This window comes from Tenrec ecaudatus, chromosome 16 (genome assembly GCF_050624435.1).
Source record: "Tenrec ecaudatus isolate mTenEca1 chromosome 16, mTenEca1.hap1, whole genome shotgun sequence".
In the NCBI taxonomy this organism is placed as follows: Eukaryota; Metazoa; Chordata; class Mammalia; order Afrosoricida; family Tenrecidae; genus Tenrec; species Tenrec ecaudatus.
The window spans coordinates 80800095-80816236 of record NC_134545.1 but is presented as its reverse complement, the minus strand read 5'-3'; the positions used below and the strand labels follow the sequence as shown (position 1 = coordinate 80816236).

The following is a 16142-nucleotide window of genomic DNA, read 5'->3' as shown; positions in this document are numbered from 1 at the left end:
TGGCTACATTCTGCAAAAACCTTCAAGTTATGTGTCTGTGTTAATAGCACACTGAAGCATGAACCAATTATGATATAAAACAGTTCCTTCGGAGACTCAGCAAGAAATCTTACAGTTAATCTACTTTGCCAAGCACACCTTGGACTTTATTGGCTTTTAAGTTTACTAATGAAAGTTCTATTTGAGAGTCATAAAACCGAAATTTTTGAAAAAGGAGAAATTTAGGAAAAAGGAGAAAAGTAGTTACTTATATCCAATAAAGCCTTAAGACAGTCACAATATTTCCACATAAAAGACCCATAGAAACATTTAGTCTATTCAGTAGCTAATTCCACCAGTTGCTGACTTAAAAAAATCGGTTCTAAATCATCCGTCACATTCCATAGTGATGGAAATCATGATTTAGTCGGATGGGTGCCAAGCTCAAGATATTAGTCCTTATTACAAATTCAGTATAGTTCATCTTTCTGTTGAAATCTTTTGGTCAAGTATTTTTGCACTTCTGCAAAGTAAAAGCTTATCTGTGAATAAGAAAGCTTTCATATGGCCATGGTTAGCTCATAATAATATTTTTAAAAACTTTAAACACCTCCTGGGAATTGCAGAACCAATGCAAAGTTAAACCACGTTAGAGTCCGAAACTATGTTAGATTTTTTTTTATCCTAAAATACAATGATTAATCTTATTTTTTAATTGCAAACATAATGCCAAATTGTCAAGCTAATGAGTATCTGAATGAAGCTTACAGATAAGCAGCTACATTTAAAAGATCAAGTTAGCAATTAAAATAAGTAAAATGATCATGTGTTAAGTGAAAATCTTTTGGGGTATGGGTAACTGTTAGCTCTAACGAGGGTCCGTGGCCTGGAGCAGCAGGGCCAATTCACTAACACCAATGAGAGGCAAAGAGCAGTTATAAGGTGACAATGGGGTGCAAAATGCATTTGGGGAGACTTTTTCAGATATGCTTCATTACTCAAGTCAGAAGGGAATCACAGAGAGTAAGTGTCCGCTATAACAATCCGGTAAAATAATAAGAGTGACATTCATGATGCCCAATCACCTTCTGTATTTACCAGCCCTCTGGGCAGTGTCCAGTCAGCCCTTGGACAATCACACACCTTCGAGCATTACGGAAAGTTATGAATATTCCACGGAGCCTGGGGTGAGGAACAAGGTGAAAATAGCATGACTTAAGCTAACTACAAATAGGAAGACAACCTAGGTTACATGACTGTCCATGAAATTTTGAATTGTCAAGGATTTATAATAATCTGAAAGGTAAAGTAGTCAGGCTTTTTGGCAATGTGGTTTGATGAACTTAGTCCCTCCTTGTCTTGGAAGCTAAGTTATTCAAAGAATGAAGTAAACCTTCAAACTAGTAACCAAACAAATATTGAAACTCATTTGTTTTTTTGATTCTATTTATTATTAAAGCACCACTCCCCCGCCAAAAAAAACAAAACAGCTTACACTATTAAACTGTAGTCAGACAGATAAAACTTTAGCCATGTTGAATTTTAAAACTCTTAATGAGCCCTTTAAACATTGCTCTTGTTGCACATCTCCCTTAAAATGTAGAGAAAAACGAACACACTATTTAGCAGACCTAAACATAGCTACACCTTTTTCTTCCTTGTTTTCAAAAAAGGATGGGGACCTCAAATTGTAACAAACATTTGTGAATTCCATTTACCAGCAAATTATTTAAAGATCTTAACATTATCTAACTACTACAAAATGCTGCTGAAATACAGTTTAACTTTTACTTTTTATTCATTTAATTTAAATGACCATTTCAAGATTTTCTTTAAATGTCGACATTTAATAAAGATCTTAGTCATGGAGTGAATTGCAACCCATAGCAACCCTATAGGATAGACTAGTCTTCATCGTTCCTGAAACCGCAAAACGGTAGGGCAGCAGACAGGCTGATCTTGCCAGCAGCCGCTGGGCTCCAATGGCCAACTGGCAGGTATCCACCCAACACTCAACGCACTGCGTCCTACACTGAAGTGCAGACTGCTCTAAACAAACAAAAAGTTTTTCCCAGGGAGTAAATGAGCCACAGACTGTGGATCTCCACGGTTCTTCCTGTCCCCACTTACAAATGAAACACCAGGACTAATTATTTGCATATCTTTAAACCGGCTCAGGCAATTTTTTTTAAAGCAAGGTCCTTGGGTTACAGAAAAACTAATCTTCCCTTTAAAGTTTCTTTTGTCTTTCCATGAAGTGCATGCTGTAATATCTCATTCCAGTTATTTGAGTCTACGGTGGTTATATATATAAATATCTGTCAAATTTAATTCTTTATGATGTTAAAACAATCTAATTCATAAACATGCATGTGTTATAAAATTAAAGCTCAGTGCCTTGGAAAAGACAAAAATATATTCACATATTTTATTTAATTAATGATATCATCCAAAGGTAAAAATTATATTTTCATAAACATTTTGTTTTAGAAGGCATTGTTATGCCAATCAAATGATAGTTTCTATAGTGCACTCTTTAAATGGATTGTCTAATTAAAAATTACAAAGCAGTTTATGAATGGGGGGAATGAAACTTAAATAGAATGTTCTTAAGGCTAAAGAGAAGTCCAAGATGGACTCTCATCCACCTGCAGCTGATTTCATCTAAACGATGCCATCTTAGGTAAAGATAAAATACTCATGGAGTCTCAGAAATTAGCTACCGACTGTGTTTTCCCTGTGACGTTTTATATTACTAAGGGTAACAACTACACAACATTCTCAAAAAAGCACAACATCAAACCACACAAACACACACACAAGATAGCTGTCATTTCATGCTGTTCTAGCTAAGTTAACACATCTTAAAATTACTATGAATACTCTTCAAAGGTGGCCAATGATTTTCTAGGAGATTCTTAATAATTGAACACCAGTGTCTACTGCATGAGTAGAAGTCTAAGCCTAATCTATAGAGGAGGCATTGGTCCTATCAAGGGACACTACGTGTTCAAAACAGAAGGGAAACTATTATTCCCCCTGCCCCCCAACCCTCACCCTCATTCTAGTGAGCCCACCTCAAATGTACATATCAATTGAGGCAGCAACAGCGAGGCAACGCATTTCCAGCACAACGACCCCGAATCATGACCACTTAAGTGAGGCATGGAGTATAAGGGAAACTGTCATAAAATCATGATTGGTCTCAGAGGAGTACATCACAGTTGCAGACAGGACTACAGAAACAGGAAAGGGGCCATGTCATCAGGTGTCTGAAGAGCAAACAGATTCCTCAGGAACTCATCCCATTATTTCACTAGACCAATAAGGACTTTCCCCGGTCTCCCCTGCTCTTACACTCAATCCCCAGAAACGGTCCTTAACCACCATGACCACCTGCCAGCTCCCCACCCCCCTCCAAAACCAACTTATGTCCCAGGAGTATTTCCAGCTGCTTCCGCTGAGCCTCTGGGCTCATGCATGTGCAGCTGTAAGCCTAGAGTCTCAGAAACGAACCCTAAGATCCTCCTGGACCAGGGGCTTTACAAGAACTGTAGATGCTGTAGTGCTTGGAGACCTTAGCCCACCATAGCCTCTGTAGCCTAGCAGCACATGAAGCGGCTTTCTGGAGCTCTGTGGACACTTGGCTCACCCAAGGCTCCAGAAACAGCCTCACCAGCTTTCCCCAAACCCTGGAATTATATCCTCTTTCCCTTGCAGCAAAGGACTTCCCCAGACCTTTTACACAGGAAGAGTTAGTTCACTATTTACTCTCAGAGACAGAAAGGGGCAGTGCCCCCAGAAGTCAGCAGATGGCTGACTACAGCTCTCTACAGCTCCTCCCCTAGTGAGCGTGTAGGACAACGTTTCAATTAGACCAAGAATAGAGCCTGAGCCACCTGTGGTGACAGAGCTCAGGCCAGGGCACACACAGCCTGCTGCTTCCAGTTCACAGCAAGAACCCTACCTTCGTCTTCAAGGGGCAGACACTACAGGGATCTCATGTCTACTGAGCAATCTATCACTCTCCTTTGCTGCTGGAAGGAACAAAGTCCAAATTGCTAAGGCATAATCTTGTTTAATCTTCTCATTAGCTTCATTATATAGAAAATATTTTGCCCTTGTTGCAGATAAGAAAAGTTGTCAGGGGAGTTAAGTAACCGGCGCAAGGTTACTGTATCCACTAAGAAGAAAACCTACTGCAGGCCGCCATTCTGCTGTGTTCCTCTCTCTGATCAAGCTGAGAGCGCTACTCTTTTCTGGGCCATTTCTCCCTATTCTGGTGGCACCAGAACCTTCTTCTCAGTTCTTGAGCCTTCATTAACTTGTAGGTTTGCAAATTTATTTGCCCTACCTCCCCTTTTTCAGAAAAAAAAAATTGCTCAGTTCCCCTACCCTCACCTCTTAGACACGTATTGTACTAGATCGCCCATAATCCAGAATAAAGTATAGCTATCTGCTTTGCAGTCCCCCTATCCCCCGATCATTTCAGCACCCTCCAGAACACAGTATCATCCTCTTTGGGGGGTGGCGCTGCACCCACTGAACAACCTCCTGAGGGCACTTGCATCTTTGAAACGTGAGGTCTGATTCTGTGTGGGTCTGTCACAGTGTCCCCAAAGTCTGCCGGTCCCTGTGAAGAATCCCCTCTGCTCTCTCCAGAAACCTCCTGCCCCGGGGCCAGCTATCCAGGGGTTGTTGTGATAACCCCTTAAGGTCAACCTTCTTCTCTCACCACGGTGGTTCAGGTTGATCAGAACTCTTCCCTAGAGACACAAAGCTGAGAAGAACCCACTCGCATGCTGGCACAAATGGCCACCGCAGCAGCACGAGGTACACATTACAACCCTTGGTCGACTAAAACACGCTACTGCCATCGAGTCGGGTCTGACTTTAAGCAGTGAAATGTATCACTGCCCTTTCCCTGTCGTATAGGAGCCTGGATAGCATGGTGGTGACACATTGAACAGCTAAGTGCAGGGTCAACAGTTCAAAATCATCAGCTGCTCCGTGGGTGAAAGATGAGGCTTTCTACTCTCATAAAGAGTCATAGGCTCAGACACCCACAGGGGCAGTTCTGTCTCAGAGAGTCAGACCTGAGTTTGGGTTTGGGGTTTGGTTGTCCTCAGCAAAGCTAGTGTTTCTCTGGCTTCTCATCTTCCTTTGTGGAATGAGCAGAACTGACAGGAGGGGAGTGTCTCACGCTGTTCCTGCCATGGGGCACTAAGAGTGAATGAAATCTGAACCCAAGGGTATTTACATCTTGGGAAGGTCCTGATCGACCATTCCATCCAGGTCTCCCAGTCTATGGATTATGAAACGGAGACTAGAGAAGCAAATTCACTGCCCAGGGTCACACAGGCAGCTCATAGCAGAGCCTGTCCCCCTGCCTGCCTAGAAGGCTCCTGCTTATGAGACCCTGCAGGAGGGGGAAGAAACTCCCCTCCCACCCAGCTCGGGTCTGAGCCTGGCCTCAGCTTCCACACCTGGACAGCATTCCTTTCTCCCCCCGGGGGACAGCCTGCTGCTGCCCCTGGCACAGCCTCTGTGGTTCTGCTTTCTGTTCCTTACTCACATCTGTCCCCACCACGGTAGGAGGCCCACCTTCCTTTCTTCCTTCCTGAGTCCTGCTGTGGTCTGGCCCCTCTGCCCCACTCTCCCAGCCCCCCACCCCTCCTCAAGGACCTGAACAGGGCTAGGTCCCTGCCTGGCCCTTTCTGTTCCGTCCGGGAGCAATGGGCAAAGTTGGGCAGCCCAGAGCACAGCCACCACAGTAGGGTTGGAACCACACGTCGGATGCTATGGCTGGCTCGGGCGGGGCGTTTCTATTTCTCTCGGAGCTGGGAGGCTGGAGTCACCCCCCACTTCACTTTCATGCCTTTGCTCAGACTGTCACCACAGAGTTTTTACTGCTCACCCATGACCTCCAGTCTGGCTCATCCTTTGTTTCTTCAGACACCACGCTTGTCGGCCTCCCCATCCCATCCCATGCGTAGTACCAGAAACTTCAGTGTCTGCTGTGGCTGGGGCATCCCTTCGTCTGGTCTCCGTCTACCTTCGGCTAGACCACTTGGCAGTCCCCAGTGCAGCACATTCATTCTGTGTGCATTATCCTCATGAGCTGCGTTCTACTTCTGGGACTGACCCACGTGCCCTGGCCTTGATGATGGCTGCAGAAGGCCCTCCTTCCTCGTCCTTCTGGTGCCTGAATCCCACTCACCCTCCAAGGGCCGGTTCAGGCTCAGCTCCTGCCCACAGCTGCGTGCAAATGCTCCGCTCTCACGGAAGCGTGCCTTTCCCTGAACGTTCCCAACACTGGGAATCATAACCACGTGCTTGGACATTTATTAGGAAATTTTATATCACCTTGGATTGCCCTCCATCTAATATCTGCCCCTTTTCACCTATAGGTCTTTCCTCTCAGTTACTCAGAGTGGCTTTGTGGAAAGACCTTGAACCTTGGGATCCTGTAGGCTTGGTTTGGAATCCTGGCTTTGCCCCTAGGCCATTGTGTGAGCTTGGGAAAGTGTGATGACTTCTCTGAATCCCATATCCTTGATCTGGACATAAGGAACCCCGCCCGAGAGCAGTGAGAATGTAGGAGAATGGAAACGAACACACGTGGCTAATATTCCCAGAGCCTTGACTGGATCTCGGGTACGGGGGCTCCTGGAGGCACTTGAGAGACATGATTTCCTCTCCATTCTCTCAACCACCCTGCTAGGTGTTGTTGCTCCTGCTGCTAGCACCTGTTGAGTCGGCTGTGACCCACGGGGCTTTATGGGTAACCGAGGGGAGAGGGCCCCGTCCTTTGCCATCTTCACGGTCACTGCGATCTCCGAGCACACCACTGTGGGGCGGTTGTGCCACACCCACCTCGATGACTGTTCCCTGCATTTTCCTTAATCCTTCCCTTTCCCAAACGTGAGAGTATGTTCTTAACCAAAGAGTTCACGGGCATCAAGTCCTTTAAGAGGCACGATGCAAAATGTCCATTTTAGAAACAAAGAAACCGAGGGCCAGACGTAAAGCCCTTCGGCTAGCTGGTGGCAGAATTGGGATTTTGAGTTTGGCAGTCCGTCCGTCTGACACCAACCTCGGAGATGGGGCCCATGGAGATCATCCCCATGGAGTTCATAATCCCTGGCACCGCACCCACGTGCTTGGGAGGACCTAGCTAACTTCAAAGCTTGGCCCAGTCGAGGGCTTAAGACACAGTCAATGAACCAGAGCCCCAAACCTGACCAACGATCAAATGCAAAAGTCTTTCCCTGAAGAGAAGACCGGACCAGAATCCCAGCTGTGTTGGAGGGACGACGCCATCGCACATACATTAAACCACTGGCCTTTGTTCACCTTGAGCTTACCCTTCATGAGCTGTTATCCAGTGCTTTAGAGGCCTTCCCGGACCCGCGGCTTTGTGGCCAGAGCAAATGAGGGTTGGTGTTGCCTGGAGGGCTTTCTGAGACAGGTGCAAACCCCCCAGAAAGTAACTAACATTCACCAAGCACTTACTGGCTAAACATGTCACATATTCACGAGCCTTAGGTCACTTGATCCCCATGAAAACAATGGGGGGCAGGCATCGTCTTATCCTTGTTTCCCAGAAGAAGGGAATCAGCTTCAAAATATACCAAGTTACATCAAGTAAAGAGCACAGCCAAGCCTGAAACCCAGAAAGTCCGGTTCTGACACCAGCACTGCCGCATGCTTTTGGGGGCCCCTGGAAATACTGGAAAGCCAGATCCTGTTTCCCACTTAGTTGTTCGGTCTCTCGTGTTTTTCCGTCTGCACGGCCTGCACACATGAAGCTGTCTGAGGATGGTGCCATGAGTTGTCCTGGGGACCAGAAGGTGGAGAGGGGGAGTCTCATGAAATAATCTCTACACAACCGGAGGCCTTAACCCCTTTTCTGATGCCATATGCCAAGATGCTTGAAGACTCCTCTATCCTGGGTTTTTTTTCTGAAGGCTCAGCTGAGGCAGGGTATTCACAGGGGATTCCAGGTGTAGGAGCCAACATAGACTTTCATTCAGCCCTTCCCTGCCACCACCACCACCACCCCCTGACACACACACACACACACACACACACACACACATCCGCTCTCACCAGCCATGTGGCTTCAGACAGCTTGTACAACCTCTCCTAGCCCCCATTTCCTCCACTATACATAGAAACGATAATAGCATCCACCGCACAGGGCTTTGGTGACCTAAATAAAGAAATATATTAAGACAGGTTACAATTCAGTATGTGCGTATGTATGTAAATGTCTATGTCTATATCTATATATCAATAATGGAATCTATTACATCAGACCGCTAGCCACAGTTAAGTGGTTCAAACCCACCAGCAGCTCCTCGGGAGACAGATGAGAATTTCCGTAAAGATTTACAGCCTCAGAAACCCAAGCGAGCTGTTCCACTCTGTCCTGTAGGGGCGCTATGAATCAGCAGTGGGGTATGGGATCAAACTGCCAACAGCACCTCAAAAGACGAGACAGAAAACTGCGTGGGCAGCGAGTGTCTGTAAATGGGGAAGGAACAATTTTGAAAACGGGGCTGAACATGGTTATACAACTGGAAGAATGTAATCAATGCCACTGAGTGATATGTGTAGAAACTGCAAGATGGTGTCTTTCTCCTGGATAGTCTCAAACCCTCCCCCCAAAATGCTTTTAATGTCATGACACAGAATCTAGTCCTGACTCTATAAGGAGTCCTTGATGGTGTTGAGGAAAGGACCCCCATGATCTTCGTTTTAAAAAAATAACTGCAATTAGTAAGAAGGAAGAATTCGGAGGAGAGGAGGAAACCGGGTGACCTGTGCACCCACGCTTAGCAGTCACTGACCATGAAGCAGACTCTAGACTCAGGAAACCCAGAGGACCTCGTCAGAACCCACTGCCTGGCAGTGGGCTTGGGGTGTTTTGGAAGGCGGGGAAATGTGTGATGTATTCCATGTAAGTTTCTATTTTAAATGTTTTCTGTTTAAAAGCTAAACTAAGCTATCCTGCTGCCTTCAAAAATACTCCTCAATTTCCCCAAACTTTAGGCAGAAATATTGAAAAGTAATTATTTTAATTAATAAAGAAAATCAACCTTAGGGTCAGAGGAAGCTACGGATACTCTCTCCTTCATTTTATAAACCTGGAACCTGAGGCCCAGACATGGCCAGAGTCTTGCCAACATTCCCCAGCCAGTTAGGAACAGAAATGAAATGCAAATCTGGGCCTCTCTGACTCCCTGTCCACTTTTCTTCCTACTACGTCCTCTCCATGTTGATGCCCAAAGTAGATCAGCAACATGGTGGAGGCTGGCGATCCCTACTGGGTTACCCAAAGGTCCCAGAAAGGTCCTTTGACAAAGACAGATGTAGATCGAATGCATCCTCCTCTTGTCCCTGTGGTCACTCCCTTATCCTTTGAGCACTGATTCGTGGGAGGGGTTGGTGACTGCAATAACTCTCCAAAGGCAGGTCAACAGGTCCCGGAAGTCCACGAGAAGGGACGATGAGGCAGGCGTTTATGAATGGCGGGGCTGGCCAGCCGAGGTTCATGCTTCTGCATTCTCTGTTCCCCCATGACCTTTCAGGGAGCGCTGCCGACGAGGAGGAGCAGTGGTCAGATGACTTTGTAAGTATGTGCTGCTGAGACGCAGAAGGTACCGCTTCTACCCAGTAGTGGCTTCTTTTTTATTTTACGCACTGTTGGTCAACTGTACACTTGTGGTCCCATCATTCAAACATGGGCCCTCAGACATCAATATCAGGCTCTTAGACACCAGGATGCTTACTGCGCCCGAGAGGGCATTAGGAGAGCTCCAGGGACCACTGAGTGAAGCAGTGGGACCTAAACGTGGTGACATGGGAGGGTCCAGCCTCTGTGAGGTGGCTCTATAACCCAGAGGGACCTGATGAGGCCGCTGTGGCCAGTTCACATGGCTGGTTCACAAGCCTCACCTCATAGGGGTGAGGCTTATAGGGGCAAAGCATCCTGAAAGGCTGCTCCTCCCCGGCACATCGCCTCATTGCACGTGGATTAAAATCCAGGCTTGTGACGACAGCCTCCAGCACCGGATGCAATTGGATCCTGCTGTAGAAACATGCAGGGCAAGGCAGTGGAGGGGGGGGGAGGGAGGGGGGGGATGCTCTCCTGCTCCAATCTGGAAGAGCTCTAAGAGGGCCTCCGCCTCACCACACTCCCCATCTCGCCAATAAGTCAACGCAGGTCCTGAGGGTGAGTGGCCTGACCACCTCCCCTCGGTTCCCCAGGGAGATGCCCAGCACTGACCCCGAGCCCAGCTCTGAGCCCTTTATCTGGGTGCCCCGTAGAGTTGATTCAGGGGATTAGCAGAGCTGCCCTCCTCTTCACCTGCAGGGAAAGGGGTACCTCTCTCAAGTTGCTTGGCCCAGAGGCCACTGGCACTGCTGATTCTCAGCAGCTTCGTAGTTGCACCCCCTGCTGGCTGCACCCCTCACCCTGCCGGGGCCACAGCTGAGCAATGCAACATCCCCCCCCCCCCCCCACTAGAGGAAAGCCTCGGGCGTGAGCTCTGGATGAAAAGCACACACTCCGTGGGGTCCTAGGAGACAGGTGGAGCCCATACTGCATGCAGTGAAGCCATCCAGAGAGGGAGACCATGGCGTTCCTCTGCCGGGGTCCAACAAGTCAAAGGAAGGCAGCAGCTTTCCCCTGGGTCGAGTCACAGGTGACTCCACAGTGGCACATATCTTTACTTCCAGGGCTTTCTATGGTACACGGAATAAATCCCAGGCTTCTCACTAAAACCTCCAAACGCATGACGAAGCCCAACCCCCGTGGACCTGGGAGGTCTGCCCTATGTCAGCATCTCAGCAGGACCGCATTCACCACCCCCAAGTATACTGTCACAATCATATCCCGGAACAAGCCAAGCTCCCGCTGCCTCGGGGACTCCAGGCTCATGGTGGTTGGGCGGGAGAAGGGAAGACAGGTGAGGCCCAAGGGCCTGCCCCACTCTTCCTCACTTGGCTTCTCACTCAGCCCTCTTCAGGTTCCATCCCTCTGCCAGTCTCCCCGCCAGCCCTGTCCATCTCCTCCTCCTCTTCCTCTCCCCGTGCCTCTTTCTCCCTTCACTCCCTCCTGTCCCTCTCCACCCATCTCCCTAGTGCCTAAGGAGAAAACGGTCCTCCCCCACTCCTTTATGAAGTCCTTCGTGTCCAACATCCCGAATGTTCATCATATTTGTGGCCCTGAGACCATAGCTGTGCATGCCCCGGGGATCGTATGGTCCCTGCATCAATGTTATAAATTGCAAAGTGGAAGAAGACAGACCAAAAAACACAGGGGCATCGTCTGTCCATCAGACATGCACTGATTGTGGGCTGATCATCATGCATCCTGCAATGAGTGGGCCAGCGGACACAGAGGCAGCAGATCCCTTCTGTCCTGAATCCAATATTTCCCCCACCTGATTTTTCACAATGAAGATAGACATGTATCTGTACTCTTTTAGGTACGCATACTATCTCTGAAGATAAATGCACAATGGAGCTACTAGCATTGCCTCTGGGGAGAGGAAGTTAGGGGTGAGAAAAGACCCGCCCCCCATGTTGTTTTTCTGAACTGTGTGATGTTTGGACCTGTCAGTGGATTTTCTGTATGAATTTAAATAAAATATATAATAGAAACCACCACCCCCCAATCAAAACACAAAGAGAATGGACGTTGAGTCCGTTTGAAGTACAGCCCATGTGGCTTACCAATTTTGCTCTTTTAAAAATCTCACCTCCTCAAAGACGCCTAGGGGCTCTGTGCGCATCCCATGCCAGCCCCTAAGCAACCTTCTTTGCTCTCAGCCATTAGCATCTGTGATCAGTAAAACCCATTGGCAATTGTATTACACGGATTCCTTCTCCTGTCTTTTTGAATCGCTGCTCTCTTGCTGTTCTTTGTCCCCCTACAGTATTTCAGCCACCCTGTGGGCCACGTGTTTCCTCAGGATAGCTGCTAAGTTGAGGTAATGAGTTTGGGATCAGAAAGGCCCAGCTTCAAAACCCCAGCGTTGCCTCTTCAGAGCCACCTGGCCTTGGGGGCAGCAGCCTCTCCTGGCCATGAGCTCCTGTCCAGACACACGGGGCGGAGCTCTGCCTCCTAAGCTAGGGGTCACCCTGGACTAAGCACTCATCAGGAACTGAGCCGGGTGTCTGCATTTGCAGGACAACGATTATGAAAACCCGGACGAGCACTCCGACTCGGAGATGTACGTGATGCCCGCGGAGGAGAACGGGGATGACAGCTATGAGCCGCCGCCCGCGGAGCAGGAGATGCGGACGGTTCACCCAGCCCTGCCCTTCGCCAAGGGCGAGTACATAGGTGAGGCTCCCCCACAGTCCCTTGGCACTCTGCCTGCCAGACCAAGGGGAGGGTGGGAGCAGGCCTTGTTGCTACCTGAAGATCTCCACCCACCTCTCTCCCACTTGGTCACTCACGGGTAATGGAGCCCAAGGTGCAAAGCCTTTCAACCTGAGGCAGACACAGGATTCAACTAAATCCGGGATCATGAAAATAGGGGGCGGGGTGGGGGGATAAACCATAATGGTTGAATCTCTCAGTCAAAATTATTCACCACTTCCCTTAGAGATCTGTGTACAAAATGCCCAGAACCTTTCTGAAGAAGTTTGTACAGCTCAAAGAATAGCCTTCAAAGCTACCTGGATCAGCTAACGATACTTGCTCCTACCTCTTACCTCCGCCGACAGCCCTCCTCATGCTGGCTGGCCACCTGCAAAGACTCTAAACTGTGAAGGAGAGAGTTCTAGTTGCAGTGAGCCTCAAAGGTTAAGTGGACAAAGCCAGGTCCAGTCTTCCGGCCCAAGTGTGACTTTTAAGATCAATCCAGAAGAGGTCTATGCTCTGTTCTTCTCGAGCACCCGGGGTGTGGAGAGCAGGTGTGCCCATGGTGCCCGTGCTAACACTTGGGCCGAGCGTTCCCCTAGGGAAGGGTTTCTGCGTCCGTTAGAGCTGCCAGGACAGCCTCCTGGACGATGCACCAGATGCCGTTCATTGCTTCCTCCCTCGGTGGGTCTGCTGAGGGGGTCCTCACTGCCCATTCGGCAACAGCAGGACCAGCGTGCTCCCACGCTTCGTATCACTCCTTCATATCACAATTCAGTGCCTTACACTCCTGGTCTGCTTCACTCTCTTCAAGGTTCTCAAACTACGGCCCGCGGGCCACGTGCAGCCTGCCGAGGACATTTATCCAGCCAGCCAGGTGTTTTTGCCCCATTTGTTTTTTGAACTTCAAAATAAGATATGTGCAGTGTGCATAGGAATTTGTTCAGTTTTTAAAAAAACTATAGTCCAACCCTCCAATGGGTATGAAAGACAGTGAACTGTTTAAAAAGGCCCCCTGTTTAAAAAGTTTGAGGACCCCTGCTCTAGATAATCTTATTTTTTAAAAGGTACCCACCCTGCTTTACAAAGCAAGAGAGTGAGGCTCAGCAGCATGGACTAAGTGGACCAAGGTTTTATCAGTGTCTGCGCTGGCATGCGGAGAGTCTGTCAGCCTTCAATGCCCAGGCCCTTCGCCACGCTGCGTCATGCACACTGTGTCTGATAAGTGGTTCCGTTCCATCTTCACAACAGCCTGGGAAGGAGGGGCCTGGGTCGGTCCCATCTTAGAGACCAGGAAACTGCAGCTCAGTTGCAATGAAGGGGGCTAAGGGGCTCCTCCATTGGTATCCTCTTCAAAGTACATCTTCTAGGCTTTGCGGTTTCTGATGAACTGGCATATTCTAAGCACCTAAACTCCCGGAGCTGCAACTAAAACTAGCAGAGGATCAGACACGGTACTGGTGAGCTCCAGCTACACAATGGGAAGTCCATCATGCACCTTCAGTGCCCGAAGAAGAGCGGAGATGTAGGGCCATGACAGCGGGGGTACCTGCCTCGAATGAGGGCCTGGCAGCCACAGGAGGAAGCAGCAGGAAGCCGGCGTGGGAATAAAGGCCAGTGGACACCTCCATGCTATTCTGTTTCCCAGACAGGGATGTGCACACCAGGTTAGGAGCTTCCTAAAAGGTCTCTGTCTGAATCAGTTCCTACAGGACTAGCCAGATAGATCGATGTCGCCGAAGCCCTCTATCATAGTAACCGAAAGCAAACTCTGTGACCATCAAGCTAATTCCACTTCAGGGCCAACGGAGAGGACCGTGTTGATCGCCTCCACACTGTGTCCCAGACTGTAAAGCTTCCCAGATGCAGACTGTCACCCATGGGTTTGAACCGCCAACCTTTCACTTCATAGACAAATACTTTAACTAGTATGCCACCATTAGGTCCAGTGATTAGGCATGGATACTTTGCCCGCCCCCATGCTTACTACTTTATGTCTAGTCTCAAAATAATTCTCAAACTGTGATTATCACTTGCAAAGTGAGAAATGTGAGCTCCAGAGAGGTTGAATGACTAGCTCACATGAACCTACGCAGTGAGTGGCAGAACGGAGGACCGAACTAAGATCCACCTGACTTCAAATGGGACTCCTTGACTCAGTAATACATGTTTTTAAAGATTCTGCTGGGCCAGGAAGAGCTATGGATTCTCTGTGGTTGGAGGAATAGTCATTGAGGAAAGGCTCAAGCAAGTTAACCCAGTCCAGTAGTCCCACGCCTAGATATACTTCAGAATAACCTGGCAAACATTTTAAGTCTAATAACGCCAGGCCCCTCCCTGAAGATTAAAGTTAATAGTCCTGAAGTGGGGGTCAGATGTCAGCAGTATAAAACGCTCTCCAGGTGGTTCTGAAGAACCAGCAAGACAGAGAACCATAGCCCTTAAGCCTCTTAGAGCAACATGAGCCAAGGAGGATCCCTGAGAGAGGTTGCTGATTCCATGCTCGTGGGCAACCCCGTGAATTAGCAGCCGCACGGAACACCATGGGGTGGTGGTCCTTGGATGAAACTTTGACAGAAGCCATTTGCGTGAACTTTCTTCCATGGGACCACCGAGAGGGTTCAACTAGCTATCTTTAGGTTAGCAGCGCCTAACTCCTGGGGCATCCGTGGGTGTGTCGGGCTGGGTGATCTAGAGACGTGAACCAGGGACACTCAGGAAGACCTGTAGACCAAGAAGCAGCTTCACACCAAGAAGGCCCCAGCCCAGTCCAAGTCAAGGCCTAGGTGTGGTATGAGCCGGGGCTCTCTGCAGACTCCCACGGCTGCAGGCTGATGTTAACAGAAGGTGAAGCGGGGAAGCAGGGAGGTTACAGGGCAGGGGGTGCAGAGCTGCTTGGATCCAAGGGCGGGGGCCCATGACAGGGGGGAGACACGAAAACTCTTAGGATCAGGTGGTCGACATGGGACCACCCCTGCACCCCTGCGGGCAGACACAGTCCAAGCAAGGATAAAGGAAAGAGAGAAAGAGAGAGAAAGTTCCCAGTGTCTCTCTTATAAAGAGTTCCCACTTCCCCGGAGGCACCATCAGCCTGTGACCTGGTTGCCAGGTGGGACTCCACCTCTCCAAAGTGACGGTTGACCTAACATTTAACTACCACAATACGCTTCACTGTTCCTGCCACCTCCACGTGCTAGGACGGCAGACTAAACCTCACTCAGATCAGGGAGCCCCGGGGGATGGTTCTGAGGGAGAGATTATTTTTACAATGTAAGGTGGTTGAAATAACTGGCCAACGTGCTACTTTGTTCTCATTGGCTTCTCCTCACTGCTTGGACTGTACAGATGCTGGTGGTTTTATAATTACTAGGTGTCAGATGGCTTCTACCTTGGGGATGATCCAGAGCTTCATCTGTCTTATATTTCTTTTCTTTCAAGACAACCGCTCAAGCCAGAGACAGTCTCCACCTGTCAGCAAAACACTTCCCAGTAAGCCCAGCTGGCCTTCCTCGAAAGCAAGGCTCTGTACCACTCTGCCGCCGTCCCCCACTTCTCTGCGGAAGCCTCAAGTCCCTCCCAAGCCCCGAGAGCTCCAAGAAGACGAGGTAAACTAACTCTGCCGCGAAGCTCCCTGCACCGGGTTAAATAAGAAAGAGAGCATGCGTACTGGCACACAGGAGGGTTAGCAGATTGAATTTACTGAGAGTATATTCTACATTATTTTTTTCGAGTAAGAATATTAACTACATTTTGTTACAGATAATCCTAATATGGATTCAACCCT

At 48.6% G+C, this 16142-nt stretch overlaps 1 protein-coding gene across 1 annotated transcript in view; it reads left to right on the top strand.

The window, feature by feature from the left end:
• BLNK (B cell linker) overlaps nt 1-16142 on the top strand; it is a 67860-nt gene that overhangs the window by 24905 nt on the left and 26813 nt on the right. Inside the window, exons 5-7 of the mRNA XM_075533447.1 lie at nt 9576-9616; nt 12181-12337; nt 15797-15963. Of these exons, the coding sequence (XP_075389562.1) occupies nt 9576-9616; nt 12181-12337; nt 15797-15963 (365 nt within the window). The remainder of the gene's footprint in view (nt 1-9575; nt 9617-12180; nt 12338-15796; nt 15964-16142) is intronic.